Source organism: Uranotaenia lowii, chromosome 1 (genome assembly GCF_029784155.1).
Source record: "Uranotaenia lowii strain MFRU-FL chromosome 1, ASM2978415v1, whole genome shotgun sequence".
In the NCBI taxonomy this organism is placed as follows: Eukaryota; Metazoa; Arthropoda; class Insecta; order Diptera; family Culicidae; genus Uranotaenia; species Uranotaenia lowii.
In genome coordinates, this window is record NC_073691.1 from 148,509,250 (window position 1) to 148,535,424 (window position 26,175).

Sequence of the window (26,175 nt, forward strand, 5' to 3'; positions counted from 1 at the left end):
CAATATTACTTCATTTATATAACACTTGTCATATTTTTGTTTATTTCTTTCAGTGATTTTTTGCAGTCTTCTTAAAATGTTTGTTTAACTTTGCCCGAATAAAAAAATACTGTTACCAAACGGTTACTATAATAGTTATATAACTATTTGGAACAGCGTAAAATACTTTTAGTAAACGATAACTGACATCGTAAAAAACATTCCACTTATTGTGAAATCCAAAACGACGGTCTGTTGAATATGGCGTTAAGTTATGTTACTGTTAAAAACTATTAAAACACTTATATGGAAGAACTGTTTTGCAAAAGGTTGAGATAACGTCCAAACAACGCTTGTGGAAAACGTATTCTGGTCATCAAACTGTTTCCGTTATAGTTTTTTTTAAAGTTCTCTTGTAACCAAACATTTCCAGTAATAGGTAGGTATAATACGATTTGACAAAACGTTTATTCCGAAGGTATGCCTACGTTTAATAGAATCATACGGGAACGTGGCACGCACACATGCGCAAATTTTTATACAGGGGTTTCGGATCTTTTTATTAAGTCATTTTTGTTTGATGAAATGAATTTATTTAACTTAAATTTCTTACTTACATTTTCATTGAATGACATTTTATCGGCTACAAATTAAACTGTCCCACCCGACAACTGTGTCGCGGGTACACGGAATTGGTGCATTCATTGCTCCTGTGCTACCGGAAACCTTCGTTTCCACCGTCTTCAGGCGATGAATGTGCGCGGAAATTGATCTGTTCCAATCGGCTGCTGTCTCACCCGTCTTGAATAGAAAGTGCCAAAGATCGACGGTCCCATCCCACCATAGGTGAATAGCTGCTCCAGCGTCGTTGTTCCAGCGATATCCTCCTTTGGATTACGATTGATCGGTGACCTGAAATTATTAATTTACAGTCAATATACATTCACGCTAGAGATTACTTAACATTTCAACTTACGGTATCATCCGGTAGCTTAAAGGGAACCAAATATAGCTGACACACTCGGGCCCGGCTACTGGGGGATGGGTCCTTCACTAACAAATCCATTTTTAGTTTTTCCGCCTCACACCGTTCGGGTTCTTCTCACACAAGTGGGTAGCTGCTTCTGCGAGGCTTCTATTTGGGTGAAAGCGGGGCTGATTCTAGGCCAGAAACTCCAGAAACGCCAGCGGAAATCGCGATAACGCAAAAAAAATTTGCACCGCAGCAAAACAAAACAAAGCGCGCTCAGACAGTGATGCCAGATTTATGGATCTTATGAGTTTTGACTTATTTTTAGATGAGTATAAATATAAATTTTTATTCTTCCTATTCGAATTATCAACCTGAGAAGGATAAAGTTCATACATATACAATAATATGTTATAATGTATTATGTCTTGTAACATGTACCTACTATTTTTTTTTTGTTAACAAGTAACATAGCGGAATAGTATAATTTAAAAGTTTTCTTCAAAGTACTGTGTAAAGAATATCGATTACCTTGTTTCAATTCAGCCGCAAGGTTTTTAAATAAACTTTTCGTGAATAAAGCACAATGAAAATCATGTAAATAATGTCAAATATGATATGAAAAACTGAGAGACTAGACAAATAAATTCAATTGAGCTGAGTCTAATTCAGAAATAAACTATTTAAAAGAACAATAAATTCACGCATTCGTAAGTATATATATATATATATATATATATATATATATATATATATATATATATATATATATATATATATATATATATATATATATATATATATATATATATATATATATATATATATATATATATATATATATATATATATATATATATATATATATATATATATATATATATATATATATATATATATATATATATATATATATATATATATATATATATATATATATATATATATATATATATATATATATATATATATATATATATATATATATATATATATATATATATATATATATATATATATATACTTTAGAGTCTTATCAGAATAAACAAGATGACAAAAATGACAAATATGTAAAGATTGTTGTCTTAAACCAGTTGGCATCTCTGCTCGGCGTTTCTTTCATTCTTGATCTGATTTTGACATTATGCATGAACGATATGGGTAACGGTTCGAAATCATTCATACGATTAAAGACAATTTGAAAGGAAATCGTTCATACTATTCTATTACCTTTTCAGATACCATCAATTTTTCCCATAAACGTTCATATTTTGTTTTTATCGTTGTCGAAGTAAAGTTTAGTTGAACAGCTACGTTTCCAGAGAAAATCACTGTTTCTGAAGCCGTAGATGTATCGTATAGACTGTTTGAGTTATGGTTTTTTAGTATGCGGGATGTCAGTCATTTTTCATCTACTTTTTGATCACTTTTACTCATTTCTTATATTGTGAATGGATCACGCGATTTTCAGTTATTTACTGTATTTTGAATTAAGCGGAAATCGCCATCTTTGATTTCAAGATGGCGTCGGGCAGCCAAATTCGACTTCTACTTATTGAGCACTTTCATCTAAAACCCATATTGTGGGAGTTTCATGTGCTTTTCAGTCACATCCAGCATTTTAAAGTTGAGTCGAAGGGGCCATATTGGATTTCAAGATGGCGTCGGACAACGAATTCCAACTTCTATCCGTTCAGCCCCTTCACCCTATACAAATATTGTGGGGCTTTCATGCCACCGGTCGTTTATTGCCAGTTAGAATTTGTTTCAAATGAAAAAAGACTGAAACCGCATTTTTTTCGAAAATCCGTGCTAAAAAACCGTGCATTTTTCATAACCAACACAGAAACGGAAATGATAATTAAATAAATATACTTTTGAAAAAGATTTTTTGATAAATAATCATTTGCGATACAAAATATCCGAGAGAATATTTTCAGTGTTTGTCCGGAGCCGGGTCTTCGCACAAGAATTCGCTTGCACTGTGGCCGGTCGATGTTTTTTTCAACTTGTTTCAATGAGGAGCGGGTTTTTGCGCGAATTAGAAATTCGCGTCGCACTTCGCTTCGCGCGCACTGTGAATTCGACTTTAAGGTTGTTTTTGCTATGACATTAACCTTTGAGATTAGTAAATTTTGAAAAATTTGAAATATCAGGAAAAACTCATGTGCCCGTTTTACCCGACCTTGAAGTGTCCGTCTTATCCGACCTATTTAGCAACTTTTTATTCAAGTCGTTTGTTACTCAAACCCGTCGACCAAAATTCGATGGTTTACCACCAGATGGTCAATTAGTAGCCTAAAAAAGATTCCACTGTTGAAAACGCTTGAAATTTCCGCAAATTCTGCGAGTTATGGGCTATTTTCTGATTAGAGAAAATTACATCGAATGGTGTAGCCTGAAAGTTTTTGTTTGTTTTTTTACTATTATGAAACCTTGCTTGCTGTAAATCAAGAAAGGGTCTTGAAAGTGTCAATACACCTAGGAAAACATACTCCCATCATTAGATTTTCCCAGAGATTGTTATTTCCGAAATACTGAAAGTGTCCGTTTTACCCGCTGTGTCCGTCTTATCCGACTTTCCCCTACCAACAAAAGTTGGAGCGAAACAATTGTGTTTTTGAAAGCGCTCAAAATGATTATAAATATAATCAATAAATCATTTTGTGTAGCTTGGAAATTGTTGAAATGTATAATTTATATTGAAATTTCAACTCAGAACAATTCGCAAAGGATTGTTTTTGAAAAGAGTAAATTTTTTAACTTGAAAACATTTCGTCCAACTGTATTTAGAGTAAGGTGGAGTAAAAGTACGAATGGGGTTACGTTTTGGGATTATCAAAAACCAAAAACAGTAAAATTCAAAACTCTGGCGTGGATTGATAGTGATTTGGACTGCTTACATCCAGCCATAATTTGTTTTTCGTAGAAATTGAAAATGCTCCGAAAAATGAGGTAAAGTAGCTTTTTTGCTTAAATGATGTAATATTTAAAATAACGGCAAATATGTTTAAGCAATCAAAAGTCTGGCTTTCAAAGAAAGTATAAATGTGTCTGTTTAGTTGTTTTCAATCACTATCAAATGCCTAAGAAACAATTTAATTAATATGTCTCTGTTCTACACAACAAACTGTGAATCACAAGAAATCTTGAAGGGGCAGGTCTACTGAAGTAAATCTGAACGGAAAATTCAACTTTTTTTTTCAAGTGCACTGGAAACATCAGCACATTATTGTGTTTCAACAAAACTTGCTCGCTTAAAAAATTGCGCAAATACGATGAGAACTGGATTTTGTAAACCTGCTGAAAATAGACAGTTAGTGGAGAACTTCAGGTTATTCAGCCATGTATAGGATTTGTATCAGCAGCGAACACAAAAGCTGTTGCTGTAAGCACTGATAAAAAAATAATAAAATAATTATCCTCTTGACTTCATGCAGAATTGTGGAATTTTTTTTACCCCACATCATTCGAACTTTTGCCCCAGATGTGGGGTATTTAAAAGTACGTTTCGATAGCAGTTAGGCGTTTTAACTACTGCTATCAAATACGTCGATCGATTATCTTCGTAATTTTTTAGGAGAGAGATAAAAGTCTTAGGAATCAAATGGTGTTCTTGGTTTTTTGGAAAAACAACCGGCAAAACTTTTAAAAATAGGATAGCATTAAGGTCGTACTTTTTCCCCACCATACTCTACTTATCACGAATTTATCACACATTTAAAGTCAGTTGAAGCAACTCATGAATTAAATATCTAGATAAACACAAGAATTTGTATAATTTTATGCTTAACAGTTATAAACATGTAATTTCATTTTTTTTAAACCGATATTATTTTAACGTATGTTTGGTGTATATGCCGTTTCCTAATGTTGCTGTTGCTGTTCCTAATGTGTAATAATTAACATGCGTCTTTGCTGCTGGCCGCTGGCTGCCCTTGCGGGTATTCTGGGGAAGCTTATTACCACTTCGAATTTTAGCTGCCGGCAAAGCAACATCTAGGCGTGGCGTCGTGGCAACGTGTTTGGCTGTCATCTCTAAGGGTCGCGGTTCAAATCTGGTATCAGCACTAATTTTTTTTCATTACGTTGTTTGATTGCTTGAGTAAGCGAATCAAATAATTGTGTGGCAGAACTGGCGTGCGTGCCGACATTTATCGAACAAAGTTAAAAACAAAGCAATTGAGTAAGATGAATTGAGGTAATGAGAGGAATGAAGATAGACGCCGAAAACCGGCAGTACCACATGGGCTGGTGGAAACCAAAATAAGAGAGGAGAGGAGATATTTCTTTTTTGTTTTGCTAATTGAACGATTACTTGTGGGCTGAACAGAAGGCCGTTCGAATTCGTAATGAAACATCGAAGTTTCAATAAGAACTTAAGTTTTGGGCTGAATAGAATGAATTTCAGCACATGAATTATGCTGATTAAGTTGTGTTTGACCTTTTTAACGAGACTTTTGGTTGCTTGGGAGTGGCTCCAGAGAGTGAACACATTAATCATATTCATTATCAAATTGCGAGAATTATAATACAGAGTGGATGTTAATGTATTAAAAAAATAGAAATACTTCTCAAATGAAGCCCTTGGAGCCAAAGGGGTATAAGTGCATGGAAGCTTGTTTCGAGAAAACAGACTTTTGAATTGTTGTGTTTGACAGTTTTTCATATATTTTTCGAAAATTTGTATTTTGCTTTGAAACGTAAAAGTATGTAAATAAAATTCTAAAAATCTGAAAAAATCATCAAATATAGTTTGAAATATGAAGAATCTTTTTGCATCATTAACTCAAAATCGGCCATTTTGTCACTTATACCCCTTTGACTCTGAGGGCCTCAAATGATATGAACATATATTCCATGTTTTATAGCTGAATGAAAGTTCAGATTGGCAGTATGATAGATTTTAAAATAATGCATCTAGTATAAAAGTAGTGTAGTGGAAAATATAAAGAAATGAAAATAAGAAATCAAAAACTTTTTTCAATGTTGAAAACCATAATCCATAATCCAGGAATTTAGACTTTTTAAAAAAAAGTGTTCAAATTTGTTATTTTGTGCAACGGGAGGAATAGAAAAGTCAATGATTTGTAGAAATACTACAAAAAAAATTAAGATAATGAAAATCACGATTATCTAAAAAAAACGAGTGGCTCCAGAGAGTGTACTCAATTATCATTTTGTACTCAAAACTACATTTTTGGCACCTATATTCTAGACTAATTTTGAAAGATTTTGGCGTCCTTTATTCGGATCTTTTGTCAGTATTTGCCAATCTCCTCTAGTTTGTCATTACGTTGTGGATGTTTTCAAGTTCATCTGTGTGGAGTTGAATCAATCATTTATAGCTGATGGTCAAATAAATCTTAGATTAATTTTCCAAAATGCGGTGGTTGCAGTAGACTGAGTCGTTTTGGGTTCATTTTTAAATTTGGGGTCTTAAATGCTTCGTTTCGGTTCAAAACCCTTCCACTTCCCTTCCATTGTGAACTGAACGAATTACTTTGCTCGCAGCTTCCGGTCATATGTTCCACTTTTACGCCTGGTTTATTTTGCTCGATCCACCATAAGGGTCTCCCGGTAACTTTGCAGCACCGAATTTACAGTCGATTTTGGATATTTCAGGAATTTCGCGATCTTTACCCCTGACCACGTCGGTTTCTCTACGTGAGTGTGCAGAATTTTCTCTCGCCTTTCGTGTTCCATTGTCGATAACTTTTGACTGACTGCTTCAATCTTGATGAAATTTTCACCAATAAGTAAACAAACCATCCGAATCAAAACACTTTCAATAGATTCGCTATGTGATAGCTAAGGGTGCTGAAGTAAATGAAAAGATGCGACCAGATTCTATGTGAAACAGACTTTAGATTACTTAAAATATTTCATAATATACAGGGTAGAAACATGGACTTGAACCACTTTATTCATGTCATAAAAATCAAACCAGTTTTCATTTCTCTCCGTTATCGATTTCAAAAATATCTAAAAGTAGTAAAACTTCAAAGTACTATGAGTATACTACTATGAGTTCAAAATTTCCACATTGATGTTTGATTGCGACTCGTAGGCATTTCGTCGCAAATCTAATTAATGTTCCAAAACTAAAAAACATTGTCCAACATTCCTATCATGTATACCCAGATTTTGAAGTCTAGCGGGTTCGAATCCGGTTACGATGCTGTCCGTCCAGATTATTTAACTAATGAAGCAAGGCGAACTCAGCGATGGTGTCCGAACAGCAATTGTCAAAAGACCTTTCCAAATCATCACAGCTGTTCTGGCATCACTGAGCCCTGCCGGCCGCAAACGCAGAAAGGAGAGGTAGAAGAAAAGTAGTTGACAGATGTTTATGACGAGATAGGAAGTGGACAGTTAAAAGGAGGAAATTAGAAAAGTCTTGGCGAGGAGTAAAACGTGTTTATTAAAACTGCTAGTTAGTTTAGTGATAACCCACCAAAAGAAGTGAGTTTTTTCTTGATTTCTATATTATATTGTCGTGATTTCTAATTTCAATCTTTCGCTAAACAGTTCGTTCGGAGATCAGCCGTCTGTGTTGCTATTGCGTTTCAGATTAACAACATAGAGCTGAATCTTGCAAGGTATTATTATAGGTTAGACCTATGAGAATCACATTGAAACTTAAAACAATTATTAGCTTTCAGATAAGTAGATTTGAGCAGGAAGTGGAAAGTAGATTGTTTGATTGGTTGAGGCGGATACAAAATGTAAGTGTATCTAATGATTATAAAAAACAAAAAATTATAATAATACAATTTTTCAGCTTTGAGCTGCACACATCAGCACTGCTACAAAGAACCACTCATTCCCTTCCGAACAACAGCTGACGCATGTTGATATCGCTTGACTCCTTCTTCAGCAGAAATCGAGATCTAGCAACCCTGTCGGCAGTACTTTTGCAAGCTAATCCGTGAATTTTCTGTTCTTAAAACTGAATATCCAAGGTCCTTTTTTATGACATTTTGCATGGAAGATATTATTAACATCGATATCGAAGAGACATGGAAATTGGTTTGAGTTTTATGACATAAATAACGTGTATCCAGCAGATCGTAGTCTAGAGGATAGCGTCCTTTTCTTTTAAGCCAACGATCATGAGATCGAATTCCGGCCGTGAAATAACCTGGCACACATAGTATGATGTTGGTTGGCGATTTCAGCATTAGTGAAATGCTAGCTGGGTATACCTTGGAATTGTACGCCTCAACGATGCAGCACATGCATGTGGATGGATCTTTTCAAGGGAACTTAGATTGCAATTGGAGATCCTACTTAAATATGTGTGTGCTCGTAGTGCTCCCGATAAACAACTGCATCTTCAACCAATAGTGCAGGGGTATCAAGTAGCATAGTAAAGTAAAAATAGGAACGCGGGGTAATACCACAAAAGAGTGGATTCCCTCCCCAAAAAAACGTGTATGACTTTCACGTTACCATCCTGTAGATATACGATTCCCCCAACATTTTTTTTTTTCGAACGGATTCTTATGCTGATTGAACGAGACTTAAGCACAAGTTTCCCAGCTGTTTTGTTGTAGCCGAGGAATCAACTGCATCTATTTATTTTTCCCCCAAGAAACAGGCACCGGTCATGCAAATTTAATGCCATTTTTACTTTCATCGAGTTCAGCAGCCGGCCAAGCTTCGGTTTGCCCGGTTCCAAAGAAACAAACCAACAAACGATTGTCTCTCTTTCCCGGACCCAAAATTGAACATTCATCGCATGTTCAAGCTTAAACTGTTGATTACTTGCCTGGCTTAGTGAATCGGTCCGGTTCGTCGTGGTCCTGGTGCTCTGCGGCCAGTACCATGGTCTCGGTCCTGGATCGGCGGGTCATTCCCGGAGACGGCGGGCTGGAGAAACTTCCGCTGCTCACGCAATCGAGCAGCCCGTCCAGACTGATGGCATCCGTCGAAAGGCTCGACAGAAGTAGATGTTGTTGCTGATGCTGATGTCTGCCACCGATGGTTCTTCCGTCACGTCCGTCCGGCGATGAGGACGCTTGCGATGCCATCAGGTCCGTCGCCGGATGATTCTTTAGCAACAGCTGCATCAGAGCGTTTGCCATTGTTGCGTTATTCCATTCCATTCCGGGTGTGGTGGTTCGGGACGTGCGATAAGAAAAGTAAAGAGAACAGAAAAATAAAAGTTAATTGAATCAATCCAATTTCCGGAAGGACTCCGCATAAGGAATCAACATCATTGCAAAGTATCTTTCAGTGGGGGCTCCAGAGAGTGAGCTTTGCTCGTAGAGAATTGGCCGATTCTACTACCGACTACTGGCTGTTGAGTCTTTGTGGATCGAGTAAATTCGTTTAGTGAAACTAAGCCAGCGGGGCTGGGGCGAATATTTTAATGCAGGTTTGAATTTAGCACAAGACAGCAGGTCCCATCAAGTGAAATTGGAGATATAAATACATGGAGGAAGCAACAAACTAGATTAGCGATAAAAATGGAACTTTGTTGTTTACATATCGGTTCAAATATTGCAAAAGTGTAGATATAAGTTGAATTCAACACACATTAAAAAAAATGATCACGTACATACTTATACCGAGATGATTTTTAACGGTTTGTTGTTTCGAAACCTGAGAGGCACACATTCGTCATACCGAATCCTCTTCAAAACCAAATTTAACACAAGCTTAAAGTTGCGCGAATCTCCTTCTGGTTACACTGAAGCTTTGATGGATCTATTTGTGCTGTCTGTCATTTTTAAACATACATATGATTCCAATAGTAATGAGTTTTGAACATCACCTTTAAATTTTCAGCTACTGTGTGGAAGATTTATGTTTAAATTCTTTGGGATGAATATACTATGGTTTAAAAGATACTTGGTTTAAAATCCCTGAGAAAAAAGGAAAAAAATGTATGAGTTCATTACAACGACTTTCATGTGAGTCATGAAGGAACACGATCCACAATGGGTAAATTTGACCACAAAAAATACTGAAAAAATACTTTTTTACGTGAAATTTTCTTAAAAATTCAAATCTGCCGAATTTGTCCGGAGACATCTCAGTTTGGTGTTATGTGTCCTTAATTACCCAGAAAAAAAACTATTTTTCTTCTATTATTTAAAATTTAAATTGAATCTTCTAAGTTGAAGTGATCCAGTGAGTTTTATTGTCCTTTATTGAAAAAAAAAATGGGTTTTAGAGATGCTTTCTGCCAAAATCGTGGCTTGCAAAAGTGTATCATGAAGTGATCGATCCCACGAATATTGGTCACCCTGGTATACTACTTAAACGCCTGAAAGTATCGCTATAATGTTGCCAAGATTTTTGTTCTATTGTGATATATTTTACGAAGAATCGCACCTCATTTGAACACGTTGAAAACTGTGAGACCGTTCACAGGGCAAGCGACGCGATTCGTACTACTCGCGCGAAATACCATTTGGAAAATTATCCGTCGCAGCAGTCGCGTGAATACTTTGTTTTGGTTCACTCAAACTTCATATGAACCTGCACTGAGATTATTTCTCGGCAGTTTTCCTCGACGATTTTCCTCGACTAACTTTTTAAATAAATTCGAAGCAGAGGTCAATTTCAATTATGACAAAGTTTTTCCAGCATATACCTGTCGATTGTCCAGTATATGGACAAAATGGTAACCAGCAATTTCTGAAGAGAAAGTCGTATTATTTTGCGGCACGATGAATTTGAAATGATGAATGCTCTTTGTGCTGAAAAAAAAAACACATTACTTCGGGCGAAAATTTAAACTTTGTGAATTAATTTTTTCGCCAAGCTGCATAAGATGCATATTCCATATAACGGCGCGCGTTTTTTTTTTTTCTAATTATTTGAAACCTTTGGAGATTCCGCTGACAAGTTGCGTGGTCATCAGGTCTCGCACGATCCAACATTTTTTCATTCCATTTTTAATTGCTTGAATAATTTAAGAACGGGAAATTTTGATGCCAAAATAAATAAGATAGTTTATAAAAAATAATTTTCTTCTAAAAACAAATACCTACTCCTTTTCTTTAAGAACAAATTAAATAACTTCTCCTAGAGAAATTGATATATGGTTTTTGGCTTTTTAGCTGAAAAATAATTATACCAAATTTTGGAGGACTAGCTGCAAAAATGGTTATTTATCACTTCCTTTCATCTTAAATTATTATAATCATGATTATCCAGATCAAAATATGTCGACTGAAAAAGGAACGCGGCTGCCAGATCAAAATCAGTTGCTTGGACTCACAAACCCCTAGAAAAATTTTTGGCATCCTTACATCTGTAACCAAAGAAAACACTCAACTGCTGAGCACAGAACATTTTTACCCAGAAAAAGGTAAATTTTATTTGTTCAATCTGTAACATGAGCAAGGATAACGATAAAATAAAATAATAAATATGACTCTAGAACAAATTTATCTAACTTGAATGGTTTTATGACGCTGTTAAAAATTTTAATTGAATGTCCCTCACGAATTATTTTATAATGATTTAAACAAAAATAACCTCTTAAAAATTATTCTTCCAATTCTCAATAAGGCCGGAACCAATTTTAAATTCTTCTTTTGTCACTCGGAGTTGGAACATCGCGAGGGGGGAATTGGAATAAATTGCACGAAAGCTTGTATGCTACCAAATTTCATACTATATCATTGCATAAAATGTATAAATCAAGTATTTTTTTATCGAAAAATTCAATAAAAACCAAGAATACAAAATGTGAATTAACTTCCATCTTCCAAAATTTGGTTTTTGGTCTAGTAATTTGGCAATCTGACGCTATGAAACTGCATCTAAAAATCCAATACGGCGACTTCCGCTCAACTTTAAAATATTGTAAATGACTGAAAATCGCATGAATAAAAATCTAACAAAACTGTGACAAAAACATAATAATAATATGAAAAAAAAATACAAGAATATGACTACAAAAATTATGAAACGCAGACAAAATTTTGAGTAAAATATGGCCAAGATGATAAAAATATAACAAAAACATGAGAAAAATGTACCAAAACTTCACTCAAAGAAATCTTGGCGTTCGAACAAAAAAAAGTTATGTTGATTCAAAAAACACTCTATTTAAACAAACTTTTTTTTTATTTGATACCATGTACACTGCCGGCCAAAAGTTTGGGATCACCCACTAAAAAACATGCAAATTTTGATCGTTCATATATCAGCCGTCTTAGGACATATTGAAAATCTTCTGATCTCATTTGAAAGATAATGAGCAATAGCTATCTCGGAGGTATTTTGCCCAAATATAATGTTTTAGTTTTGAACTTAAAACTTAACCTAAAGTTATAACATTTTCAAAAAATCGCATTCAATATTCAAAGCCGATCATCTCGGGATAGGGTGGACCAAATCTCAAAATTTGAGTGGCATTAGAATTCCTGTTCTTTACTTCTCAAAACACAATCAAAAAATTTTTTGAAAAAATTCAAAAACGCATTTTTAATTAATAAAATAGACACTTGAGTTGTCGTCCAAAAGTTTGGGATCACCTCTTTGTATGGTGAGTTTGGGATCATTCTTATAAAAACATGGAAATTTATTTTATTCATATCTTTCTCATCTAACATCGTATTGCAGATCTGAAGGGTTCATTTGGAAGCTTAGGAATTGTTGTTTTTTAATAAATTCATTCAAAAATTATATTTTAAGGTGAGAACTATAAAAAAAATCTGGGAACTTTCAAAAAAACAATAAATTTCAGGTGATTTTTTATGGATATCACTTCAAAATATAATTTTTAAATGAATTTATTAAAAAATAACAATTCTTCAGCTTCCAAATGAACCTTTCAGATCTGCAATACGATGTTAGATGAGAAAGATATGAATAAAATAAATTTGCATGTTTTTATAAGAATGATCCCAAACTCACCATACAAAGAGGTGATCCCAAACTTTTGGACGACAACTCAAGTGTCTATTTTATTAATTAAAAATACGTTTTTGATTTTTTTCAAAAAATTTTTTGATTGTGTTTTGAGAAGTAAAGAACAGGAATTCTAATGCCACTCAAATTTTGAGATTTGGTCCACCCTATCCCGAGATGATCGGCTTTGAATATTGAGTGCGATTTTTTGAAAATGTTGTAACTTTAGGTTAAGTTTAAGTTCAAAACTAAAACATTATATTTGGGCAAAATACCACCGAGATAGCTATTGCTCATTATCTTTCAAATGAGATCAGAAGATTTTCAATATGTTTTAAGACGGCTGAGATATGAACGATCAAAATTTGCATGTTTTTTAGTGGGTGATCCCAAACTTTTGGCCGGCAGTGTATTATGAATTGGATTCTAAAGAAACATTTTTGAAACAAAGGATTTATTCTTTGAACTAAAAAAAATACTTTGAATCAAAAAATTTGTTTTAATTTCAAAGGGTAAAAAGCCTTTGAAATAAAGGGAAACAGATTAGAAACAAACAATTTTTTATTTGTCCCAGAATCAAAGTAATTTTTCTTTGTTTGGCGACTAAACAAAGGAAAATTCCTTTGTCCTAAAAAACTTTTTCGCTGTGTGTTTGATAAATTTGACATTAAAATGGCAAAGCCATGAACAAAATATAAAAAAATCTAACAGAAATTAATAAAAATTGACTAAATAATAACAACAAAATTACAATAATGACAAAACTTGAAAAAAAATCTTTGACAAATATTTGACAAAATTATGGACAAATGACAAATGGAATAAAAATATGATAAATATAATAACTAATCAAAAATTACAAATATGGCAAAATTTTGCAAAAAAATAACAAATCTGGCAATACTATGACAAAAATTTTACAAATGTCATAAAAATATAACCAAGCTATGACAAAATATGATAAAAATGTAACAAAACTATGATAAAAAAATACAAAATTTAAGCAAAACATTAACAAAGGTTAGTTATAGAACTGTCAGATTTTTGTCATTTTATTTTAATTTTGTCGTAATTTTGTCATATTTTCATGTGTCGTATTTTTGTCATAGTTCTGTCAGATTTTTTGTTCATTTGTAAACTTTTTTTCGGATTTTTGTCATTTTTTTGTAAAACTTTTGTAATTTTACTGTCGAATATGTCATCATTTTGTCATTTTTTATATATATTTGAAAGTATTTTGTTATATTTTTATCTCATTCTTTATAATTTTGTCAAATTTTTGTCATATTTTTTCTGAACTTTGTAATATTCTAGCCCATTTGTCTGTTTTTTTTTTAATTTTTAAGTCAAATTTTTGTCATATTTTTATCACCTTTGTTACACCTTGTAACACCTTTTTGTAACTACTTTGTCATTTTTGTAAATTTGTTATCAAATATTTGTCCTTATATTAGTTCTGTCAGGTTTTTGTCAAATTTTGATCATAATTTTGTTATATATTTTTTCACATATGTCATAGTTTTGCCATTTTTTTAAAAAATAATTCTCATATTATTGTCTTATTTTGTAATATTTGTCATATTTTGGCATAATTTTTTTACCACATTTGTAGTCTTTATTCAAAGTTTTGTCATTTGTCACTGTTTTGTTTGTCACATGTTTGTCATAGTTCTTTCAAATTTTGGTCATTTGTCAAATTTTAGTAATAGTTATTCATTTTTGCCACAGTTTTGTTACACTTTTGTCATTATTACTTTTTTTTATAACACTTGTCATATTTTTGTTTATTTCTTTCAGTGCTTTTTTGCAGATTTCTCAAAAAAAAATTAAATTTTTGTCAGTCATTTTTCATCTACTTTATAACCCCTTTCACTCATTACCTATATTGTGGATGGTTCATGCGATTTTTAATTATTTATAGCATTGTGAATTAAGCGGAAACCGCCATCTTTGATTTCAAGATGGCATCGGACAGCCAAATTCGACTTCTACTTATAGAGCGCTCTCATCCAATACCCATATTGCGAAAGTTTTATGTGCTTTTCAGTCACTTTCAGCATTTCAAAGTTGAGTGAAAGGGGCCATATTGGATTTCATGATGGCGTCGGACAACCCTATACACATATTGTGGGGCTTTCAACCGGTCGTTTATTTCCAGATAGAATTTGTTTCAATTGAAAAAGACTGACACCACATTATTTGCGAAAATCCGCGCTTTAAAACCGCGTATTTTTCATAACCAACACAGAAACGGCGATGATAATTAAATAAATAAACTTCGAAAAATATTTTTTGATAAATTAGTTTCTATGAGAAGCGATTATTCGCGCGAATTGGAAATTCGCTTCGCGCTAACTGTGATCTCGACCTAACCCCATGAGCTAGATGTAGAGGTGTGGAGGAACTCGGTTTGCCGTGGTATAGGTGATCGAAAAAACGTAAACATTGTGTGTATTACAGTGATGACGTCATAACATCATCGGGGCTGCAGTGCGTAATACAGTTTACTAGAAAAGTTTTCAAATTAACATGATTAAAGTACTATAATACTGAAAATAGTGAACGCTCGTATAAAAGGTGAAACATATATCCTTGTTGAGTGAATTTCCCATCTCAAAATGAGTATTGAATGGCTTTTTTCAGCGTGATTCGGTTGTTACAGAACGCGTTTTTTTACCGTGGATTGTTCCCTCGTCGTGGAATAACCATCTTAGAAGATATTGTTATCGAGGGCGATGACTTCAACTGATCCCCGAGTTTGCATTTCTCTGTAGAAATTCTTCGACTACTTGCTTCCGGTTCCTCACTTTAGCTCTGATGGATCGAGCAGACTCAGTTGGAGGGCAACGAACGGATGGCAAAGCTGAGAGAAAAAACGAAACATAAAGAATATTGCGATAATGGCCTAAGTTAGAAATACTTACCAGATTTTATAAGAACCCTCCTTGCGTTTTCCATATAAACATTGACCAACTCCGTCAATTCGAAATGCTGGGAGCACACGTATATGCCGGATCCATCCTTACGGCCACAGAACGCGAGCCATTTTTTGCATACCGCGGGTTCCTTCGGTAGCTGATGAAAACTCACTGCTCTATTTTGCTTCTTAGCATCGACCTGCGAAATTTTGCAGGATTTTATTCAGCACTTGGTCATTTTTTCATTTAAAAATTTTTATCTAAATCAAAAACTCTTCCGTAATTGCAACCCAAACAACTGTTATGACGTCATTGATGCGAATCAGACCGCATTGCATGCACACCAGTCTGAAGATACTGATGTATTTGTGACAGCATCAAAATATCTCCGCACCTTATGTAAAGCTCATGGGACCTAACCCTGCTTTTGCATGATGCCCCATTTGACGGTACGTTTCCGACACCTTACCAATGGGCGATGGGCGCGCTCACAAACCCGGTATACGATTTCTCGTGTGTTAAACAGAGAAAGCAATAGCCTTCACTCCAGTTTCACTCCGATTAGTTGTCATTCTTATGGAAATCTGTGTTAGTGAACCTGTATATAAGAGAAGTGACATCTGAAACACAAAATTCCAATCGAGCAAAAGAACTGTCAAAATTGATTCCAATCGATCCGAGCATTTTGTCGCAGAGCTTTTACCTTTCTTATTGAAAACTCAACCAAGGAAGGTATTGCGATTGTTGTTATAGTTCAAACAGATAATTTTTTAGCTGGTCATATGAATTTATGATTAGGTGCAATTTTTTTAATGCTTTGGTGTATCATGTTTCTAGTTAGAAAACTAACTGGTTATTAACGAAATTCAAGTCATTTATATCGTTTATCGCGATCCTTCGGGCATCGAGTTCAATGTTGTTTTGTTGGATTGAAGGAGCGTTCACTTTAGAGCTTGAACATTGAGCCAGAAAACAGTGCTGGGGATTTTTTTGTCCAAGATTTCGGCGATGTTGCCACATATTCTATTTTAAGAGGGATCAGATGTCGCTTCTCTTATATGAAGGTTCACTAATCTGTGTAAGAGTAAAGAGCTAGCTTTATTCTTTTTAGCAGGCCCAATCCTAATAGGCCACATCGTCAGATGTAAACTAGTCACGCTGTTCATTTGACTACATCGAGTTGAATTCGCTACTAGATTATACGGCAGAAAACGCTCATCGTGCCCCAAATAATTGTGCTCTGTTCGCCCCGAGCCAACAAATTTAAGTAAAAACGTGCTTTAAAATTGGTTAAAGTGAAAAATCCAAAATTTGATGATGGTGAAAATTGAGAAACAATGTGTTCATCATGTTGCAGTGCGTACATTATAGATCAAGATGATTTTAAGATCATAAGAATTTATTCCGTGATGCTCACAAATTATAATATTTTCGTCACTTGAGAAACTAGCTGGTTTTTATTAAGTGTCTCCATAAAGATGATAAATATATTCCTTTTTTGTGAAAAATTGAAATTATAGGAAGTACGAAACAAATCCTCATGAAAATTTATTTAAGAAAATACGTACTTTTGTAGAAAGACGAGTGCTTATTATGCTCCGGGTGCTCGTTATGCCCTTATCTCCCCTATCTACCTAATTCCTTCATTCAAATTTTAGTCATAGTAAACTTGATAAAAAAAGAGGGAATTGATTCCAAATCTCATAATCTTTAAATGGGCTTGTGATATAGCTTAGTTGGTAAGTCAGTTGCTTCCTGGGCCGATGTCCGTGAGTTCGAGCCCAAGAGTTACAGTTTTACCGCATGAGTTTTTCAATGACTGTCCGCCAACTGCATCGTTGAAGTCGCGAATGACTATGACTATGACTATAAACCTTTAAATTCATGAATTGTTAATTATTTAATCCTATTCCAAGAACTTGGTCTCTCCTTCCACTGTCTCTTCCTCTCCGAGAGCAAACTGATGATTATAGGCGAGTAATTAGCACCCTGATATAAGGGACCAATGAATACTGAACGAGAAGGAATACAATTATGTAAACCTTTTTTATTTGCCTCCAAATCGCTACTGCTTTTTTCACTTGGGCCAAAATACCAGGCACCATAAGCCACAAACCGAATCCGGCTGTCGGGAGGCAATCGTGTGAATAAATAAGAGCCCATCAAGGCGAAGCTCTGTTCCGATCATCGAAGCTCAGAAGAAAAGGGAGCTGAAGGTATTGTTGCCGCCTTTTGCTCCGAAGCCCCAGAAAATAAAATGCCCCAGTCCTGGGACCCGGGGCAGCAACTTTTCCCTCACTTAATCAGTATGCCGGAATCAATTTATCTTGGCTTAATTGTGTTTGGGATCAGTCTCGGGTCGCGCGTGCTCCCGGAAGAGGCTGCTGCGATATCATCAACGAACGGATTCCGGAAAGCCTGCCGTGGAACCACCAACGACCGGATTCCGGGCAGTCAGCCAGCAAACGAGAAAAGCGGGAAAATATTATCTCTTCGAATCCCCTTCCATATTCATCCTGGTTCATGCCAAAGGAACATTCGTTTTTGCAGAGGAAGTTGAAAACAACACTCTTTTAACCACTTCTGCCCTTTCCACACCCCGTTGTCAGCCAAAGAACAATCGTTTTGGTTTTGAACAAGAACGAACCGGAAGTTCTGGCGAGCGACGTGAACAATTACATGAAACTTTTCGGCAGGAGCTTTCCGGTGAATTTAGCTGGGTGGGAAAACGGTGAATATGGTATGGTAACAGATTGGATGTTGGGTGCTCTACCGCACAAAGTTATTTGGGACGGTGTCATTTTTCCCAGGAAATCTCGTTGTCATTGCTGCAATTCCAATAGTCACCTCGTCCGTGCTGCATAAATATGTAATTTTGTCCTATTTCCGGTTGGTTGTGGTGCTGCTGTTTAGTGGAATCATGATTATGTCACAATTTGAATAAGTAAATCGAATTTTGTTTTTATTCTCTGTAGTGTTTAACGCGCCTAGGCGACATTTGAAATTCATTGAAAAGTTGGTACATTCAGCCCATCAAGTTCAGATTTATTCTTTCGAGTTTCAAATCACAATTGAACCAGCTTCCAAAAACCAGAAAAAAACGTAAAATTTCCGTACCAATTTTATATCAGTTGCACCAGTCCAAAATGAATTTCGTTTATGTTCTTCCCATTTTTTTATTAATAACGTAAAGGAGTAAGCGTTCGACAAGTCATTTCTAAGTAGTTCATAATTCCATAATTCTTTCTAGAATAGATCAATTTATGTTAACATTTATATAATTGAATTTAAGTTTACTTTTCTATCGTTTCTTGTGTGAAAAGTATAGGGGAAAATGGGGAGACTTGATCCGATTTCCTGGTTTTCATCATAGCTTATTAGGAAAAATTAGCAACCTTTTCAGTTTGTACAGAATTCTGAATAATTATGTTTCAGAAATAAGCACGAAACATATTAATTTTTTAATTTGATTCTTTATAAAGCAAATGATAATCCCGTGTACTTTAACCTTTGTCAAAATGAAAACCCGATTTAATACACTTGACAGTGGATTGTAGCCTTTCTTACAGCCTGTAAATTATATTTGGGTACATATGGCACAAAATGGATTATGAATTATTATTAATGAATTTCATACGCAGTAAATCTAAAAACAATTTAGGATAAAGATTTAAAGTTTTTAGTAGGATAAAAGTATTTTTATATTATCATAATTTTCATATCAATAACATTATTTGCAACTAATTGGAGATTTTTGAATGGCTAGATTCTGGAATATCTTGTATGATTCCGTTTCTATGACATTATAACCTAACTCAATTTAATCCTTTTGGAGTTACAGCATATGATATCTTAATAATGGAAGGTGTATAAAAATTAGGAATAAAATTTTGGGAAAAGATGCCTGACCATGTATTTCAAATAACCTCTCGAGTAATGGAAACAAATGCATAGATAAAATTATTGGATGAAATTTCAATTGCTAGAGTAAAATACGATACCGAAACGTAAAAAATCAGTACAATTAATTTTGAAAATTAAAAATATTTAAAATTTTTAGATCGCAATATTTTTACTTTTGTCAATTTTGCCCATTTTTGTCTGTTTTGTCAACTTTGTCACTTTCGTCAATTTTGTCAAATTTTTCAATTTCGTCAATTTTGTAATTTTTTTCAATTTTGTCAATAATGTCAATTTTATCGATTTTCATGATTTTGTCAACATTGTCAGTTCAGTCAATTTTGTCAGTTTTATCGATCTTGTCAATTTTGTCAATTTTGTCAATTTCGTCAGTTTTGTCAATTAAGTGAATTTTGTCGATTTATTCACCGTCAACTTTGTCAAATTTTTCAAATTTGTCAATTTTGTCATTTTTTTTTCAATTTTGTCAATAAAGTCAATTTTATTGATTTTCATGGTTCTGTCAACATTGTCAGTTCAGTCAATTTTGTCAGTTTTCTCGATTTTGTCAATTTTGTCAATTTTTATGATTTTGTCAACCTTGTCAATTTTGTCATTTTTGTTAATTTTGTCAAATTTGTGATTCTTGTCAGTATTGTCAATTTAGTGAATTTTCTTAATTTTGTCATTGTCAATTTTACCATTTTTGTCAATTTTCTTCAATTTTGTGAAGTTTGTCAATTTTGTCAATTTTGTCAATCTTGTCAATTTTGTCAATTTTGTCCTTTCTGTCAATTTTGTGAATTTTGTCGAATTTGTCAATTTTTTTCGATTTTGTCAATTTTGTCGATTTTGTCGATTTTGTCAATTTTGTCAATTTTGTTAATTTTGTCAGTTTTATCAATCTTGTCAATTTTGTCAATTTGGTCAGTTTTGGCAATTTTGTCTATGCAGTGAGTTTTGTCGATTTTGTCATCGTCATTTTGGTCAATGTTTTGTCAATTTTGTCATTTTTGTCAAATCATTGAATTATGTCAATTTTGTCAACTTCTTCAATTTTCTCAAATTTTTCTATTTTGTCCATTTTTTTCAATTTTGTCGATTTTGTCATTTTTGTATTTGGTCAGCCTGGCTTAATGGTTAATTCGGAGTTTTTTTTGCTGTTTCTTCAGCTTTGTCAATTATGATTATTAGCTTTTTATCTTTATATGCAAAAAAAATCCCAAATGCTTCAAACTCTACTATGGAGGGATTGGTGGCGCTACTGTTTGGTTGTTATTTTCCATTGGTCTCAGCAAGTGAAAGTTCGGGTTGACTTCCACCAAGCCGTCATCGTTTTTGCTAGACACCAACCCCAACAACAACAACGCAACAATAAGGCATTTCCCCACTTGCCAGACGAACAGCTGATTTCTCATGTTTACATTTTCTCGGCATGTCGTGGTAGGGGTAAACAAAACAACAACATTACGCATGTTCAATGACCAGATTGTAACGAAATAAAATTGGCCATGCAATTGTAGTGGTTTTGCAAGAGCACCTTGGTGAGGAGAATATAAATTCCTTATTTAATTAACTAGTTGACCCGGTGTGCTTTGCTACACCTTCCAAAAATTATTTAAATTTGTGGTACCTAGTTATATAACTTTTCATTTATTTGCACAACATTCTAAATTCAATTTCAAAATCATTTGAATGTTTTTTCAAAATGAAATGAAACTTTTTTAATTTTTGAAATCTTAATTAACTTTTTTAATCAGTGTTTTATTCCTTTCTATGACTCTGGATTTCTTTGCCTCATAAGTTTATAACTTATGTCAACAAAATTTTTATATATGGAATCTCCGCTGTCCCTTTTTAAATTTGTAGAGGGTATCAAACTATCCTAGAAACATTTTTTGTAACAAAATAATGTCACGGGACACTAATTTTACCTGAGAGACCTTTCCCCCATTTCTTTTTCCTAGGTAATGGAAGGAAGGCAGGTCTCTTAACATCAGAAAAACACTTCTTGTATACGAATACGATCGCATGTCATATATGGCTCCATTTCGAATAATTTTTTGAGTTATTCAAAAAATGGTTGACCCTCTCCTCACTTTATATCTCTCCCTTCATAATTTTTTGTTCCATTTTGTCGATAAGTTATAAAAATATTAAAAAAAAATTGTATGAGTGACCTTCTTCCCACTTTTTATCGTTCCACTGAATGGAGGAAGGGGTGCTGAACCACCGTAAAAACATTTCTTGTGCTTGAATACCCTCCCCTGCAAATTTTATTTCGTTTACGTTATTAGTTGTTAAGTTATGCTATAAAATTTGTATCGGAGCCCCTCTTCCTACCTACCCCCTACCTGGTAGGAGGAAGTCAAGATCACACATTCCGTATATTCAAATACACTCCCATGCCCAATTCTGTTCCATTTGCTCGATTGTATGATTGATCCCATGTCATATTTGATTCCATTTGTTATATAAGTTCTTGGTTTATGCAAAATAATGGTATGTGACCTCCCGTCTTCCCTAACTGTATCCCCAATTGCAGGAGAAAAAAGTCTCAAATAAGCAAATAACTATGTTACGTATCCAAATACTTTTCCAAGCCAAAATGGCTTCCATTTGCTTGATTGGTTCTTGAGTTATACGAAAAATTGTAAAGGAGCCCCCCTCTCTCCTTCCTATCACGCAACTGGAAGTAGGCAGTAGTACCAAATATTCACAGAAACATTCCTGGTGCCCAAATTTCGTTCTATTTTCTGGGTAAGTTCCCGAGTGATGTAAAAAATTGTATGTGAGCACACTCCTCCCTTAAGATTTTCCGACTTGAAGAAGGGAGGGTTCTCAAAACATCATTGAATCATTTCTCGTAATGAAATACTTTCCCACGCCAAATTTTGTTCCATTCGCTCGTTTATTTTTCCAGTTATGCTTAAAATTGTAAAGGATCCCCCTTCCTCCCCCCTTCTTTCTCCTCACTGGTAGGAGAGAGGGGTACCAAATATTCATAGAACTACTTATCGTACCCGAATATCCTTCCAATCCAAATAAGGTTTAATTTGCTTGAATAGTTTTCAAGTAATGAAATAAATAAGGGGTTAAAGCCCCCCCCCCCCTCTTTCCTGTATCTCCAATAGAAAAAGGGAGGGGTCTGAAATAATTATAGAACTATTTCTCGTATTTCACTACCCTCCCATGCCAAATTTGGTTTCATTAGCTTGATTAGTTCTCTAATTATGTAAAAAATTGTAAGGTAAGCCCCCTCCCCACTTTCTATCTCCCCACTGGAAGGAGAGAGGGGTACCAAATATTCATGGAACTATTTATCGTATCCAAATACCCTTCCAAGCCAAATTTGATTTCATTTGTTCGAATAGTTTTCAATTTATGCATTAAAAAAGGGTAAAAGGTCCCCCCCCCCCTTCCTTCCTGTTTCTTCACTGAAAGGAAGGAGGGGTCTGAAATAATCATAGAACCTTTTCTCGTATTCCACTACCCTCCCATGTCAAATTTGGTTCCATTAGCTTGATTAGTTCTCCAGTTCTGTAAAAAATTGTAAGGTAGACCCCCTCCCCCCTTCCTATCTCCCCACTGAAAAAAGGGAGGGGTACCAAATATTTTTAGAAACATTCCTCGTCCCCAAGTACCCACCATGCCAAGTTTGGTATGATTTGCTTAATCAGTTCTCGAGTTACGAAGACTTATAACTTTTAAATGAAAGACCCCCTCCTCCCTTCCAGGAATAGCGAGGGGTCCCAAACTATTATAGGAACCTTCCCTGGTCTCCAATACCCTCATATGCCAAATTTCATGCAAATCGGTTCAGTAGTTTTTGAGTCTATAGGGAACAGACAGACAGACAGACAGACAGACAGACAGACAGACAGACAGACAGACAGACAGACAGAAATTCATTTTTATATATATAGATTGTAGATTCATAACAAGATAAGACTTGAAGGTATGTCAATGCTTTTAATTATAGAAGTTTTTGAAAGGAAGCATTGAACAGTGCTTATCATCAAAGATCAAAATGGCGACTAGTTGGTGTTTACATTTTTCAAAACAAAAACAAAAAGTTACCCTACCACAATCTGTCTCAGGAAATACTCTATTGCACAGGTTTTTCGATGCGAACGAAAAGTTTTCATCGCGCAACGTTAGATCTGGAGAGAGTAAGAGAAAAAGGAATAAAAAAAACCAGCCCGAGCAGTGGTCGGAAAATCGCTCAAGAAAAGCAATCAGGAATGGTTTCTAGCTAGAATGATGCTACCTCCGAGTGCTGTGATACGCACGTGGTAAAAGTACCCATTGAATATATGTCGAAAATCAACACTAACTTGATACAAGAAGATATACCATGCCCCACCGGAGGCTACCGTTGCTATTCGTCACGTGGCTAATCGACGGTGATCGACATACTTGGTGATACATTTTGAACGTCGCTCCCTAAATCATTCCCGAACGTCTATCCTCGCATCATTGTTGATAATGCTCGTTATTGATAGACGATCATTAATGTTTCAAAAGGAAAAATCAGAATAAATACCAGGACCACATGTTCAAAAAAGCAGTAGCACATGCTGGTTCATTGCGGTTACCTAGTCATGATTTTGTCCTTCTAGGCAAAACAAAAAATAAAAAATCATCTGATAGCCTACACACAAAACTTTCGAGACTAAACTTAGCAAAAATATACCATTACTTTCTGTTAGCAAAAATTTATTTTCACTCTTCAGTTAGCACTTTCCCACATTGTCATGACTTTAGCTAAATTTGAGTAAAAAACCCCCATTTGCTACTAACTCTAGCATTTACAGTAGCATGGACTCAAACAATTATTCTGGGTACAAACCGCGGTCGTTTGTTGTTTTGTTTTTCCCTCAACATTTCTATCGGTCGCGATTTTGGTGCGAGGAAATAGTTTTGTTTTCCATTCCGATTTCTTCGAATCTGTGCAGTCGTAATTGTTTCCGGTTCCGGTGCGTTCCGTTTACCACCAGTTGTTGATAGTGACATTAAAACTGAAATGGTCTGTTGGCTACCGGGAGGACAACAATAAATGTTCGTGAGGAGCACCTTTTTACCTTTTTCTACCGGAACTGCATTTGAGTTTTCCGATTCCCAGGCCAATACCGACCAATCTGAAGATGAACGACAAGGAGGGATTATGTATGGCAAGAGGCAAATTGGTACAATTTCTTGTGATTTTTTGCCGGTAAGTGCAGTTTGAACAAAAGCGAAATTTCGTCATGTGATAACAACATCAAATTTTGTTTTCTAGAAACTACCGTCAAGGCATTAAAAGTTCGATTCCCCGAAATGCTAAGCAGATTTCGCTGGTAATTATCGATCCAAATCCATCTCCCGGCCCATCACCAAGATGTACGTGGATGCGGGAAAATTATTATTCCGATTCCATTCAAAACTTGGGTAACGGTGTGTTCGGATTGTTCCTGGGAGAAAACCAATTGTTTGGGGCGAATGTTTGCACTGATTCCTGCATCTTCAAGTTGTTAAACTACCAGACCAACCAGCAGCGCTGAGCCAAAAGAAACGACGCGGAGAAATCAAACATGACCAATGCGGAGCGAAAAATATTCTATTGATTTTCCTGGTAAGTGAATTAAAAAAAAATTGATTTTGTCTTGTGATCATAACATTAAAAATATTTTTTTTGGAAAGCAGCAGCTCATCTGATTGCGATGGGTTCACCAATCGGTTAAAATGTACGGTTTCAGTACGGTGATGGAAAAAAAGCAGGAAATCTGCACTTTCTTTCCAACAATTTATAATTAAACCTCCAACGTCGTAATGGGAAGCACCGGATTGCTGTTATGAGTGGGATTGACATAATCTCTTCCAGGTGATTTAGTGGGGTAAGTGAAGTCGTGAAACGATTTTGGTATTCCTCCAATTTAACATACCTTCATCAAATAAAATAAGAAATGCAAAATAATATTTCGAAGTGGCTGCATTATTTTATTTTAATTATTATTTTTGATATAGAAAAAACCTAAATAAGGAAAATTGTTGCTATCAGCTAACAAAAAAATAGGCTGTCTAAAAAATCATTTGAAATAAGAATTTTGCACCTTAAATCACATATAACTTCATTTTACAGTTAATCTACAATGAAACATGCATATCAATTAATATCTTTTAGATAAATTAAATTTAGTTTAAGCATTTAAGCACTCCGAAATATTATTTTGCATTTCTAATTCAAATCGATTTAGAATTAGAAATGCAAAATAATATTTCGGAGTGGCTGCATTTTTTTTAATACAATCTTACTTTCTATTAAAAAATCAAAATAAGGAAAATGGTTGCTATCGGGTAGCAATAAAAAGCTGTTTTCTTCGAAACATAAAATAAAAAAATGCACTAAACTTAATTATTTCTGTTTTTCAGATTTAAGTGGTGAAGATATTTCGAACATCATGGTTATGATAAAAGCCTGGAAGACACTTTTCGAAACCCGCAGAAAAATGTGAATAAAAATGAAAAAAAGAAGATAAAAAATCAAGTCTC

General features: G+C 34.6%; 1 protein-coding gene across 1 annotated transcript in view; it reads right to left on the reverse strand.

Annotated features, from left to right (window-relative positions):
* The window catches only part of LOC129738016 (uncharacterized), a 344,832-nt gene that overhangs the window by 307,295 nt on the left and 11,362 nt on the right, over nt 1–26,175 (reverse strand). The window contains exon 2 of the mRNA XM_055729191.1: nt 8,724–9,018. Within this exon, the coding sequence (XP_055585166.1) occupies nt 8,724–9,018 (295 nt within the window). The remainder of the gene's footprint in view (nt 1–8,723; nt 9,019–26,175) is intronic.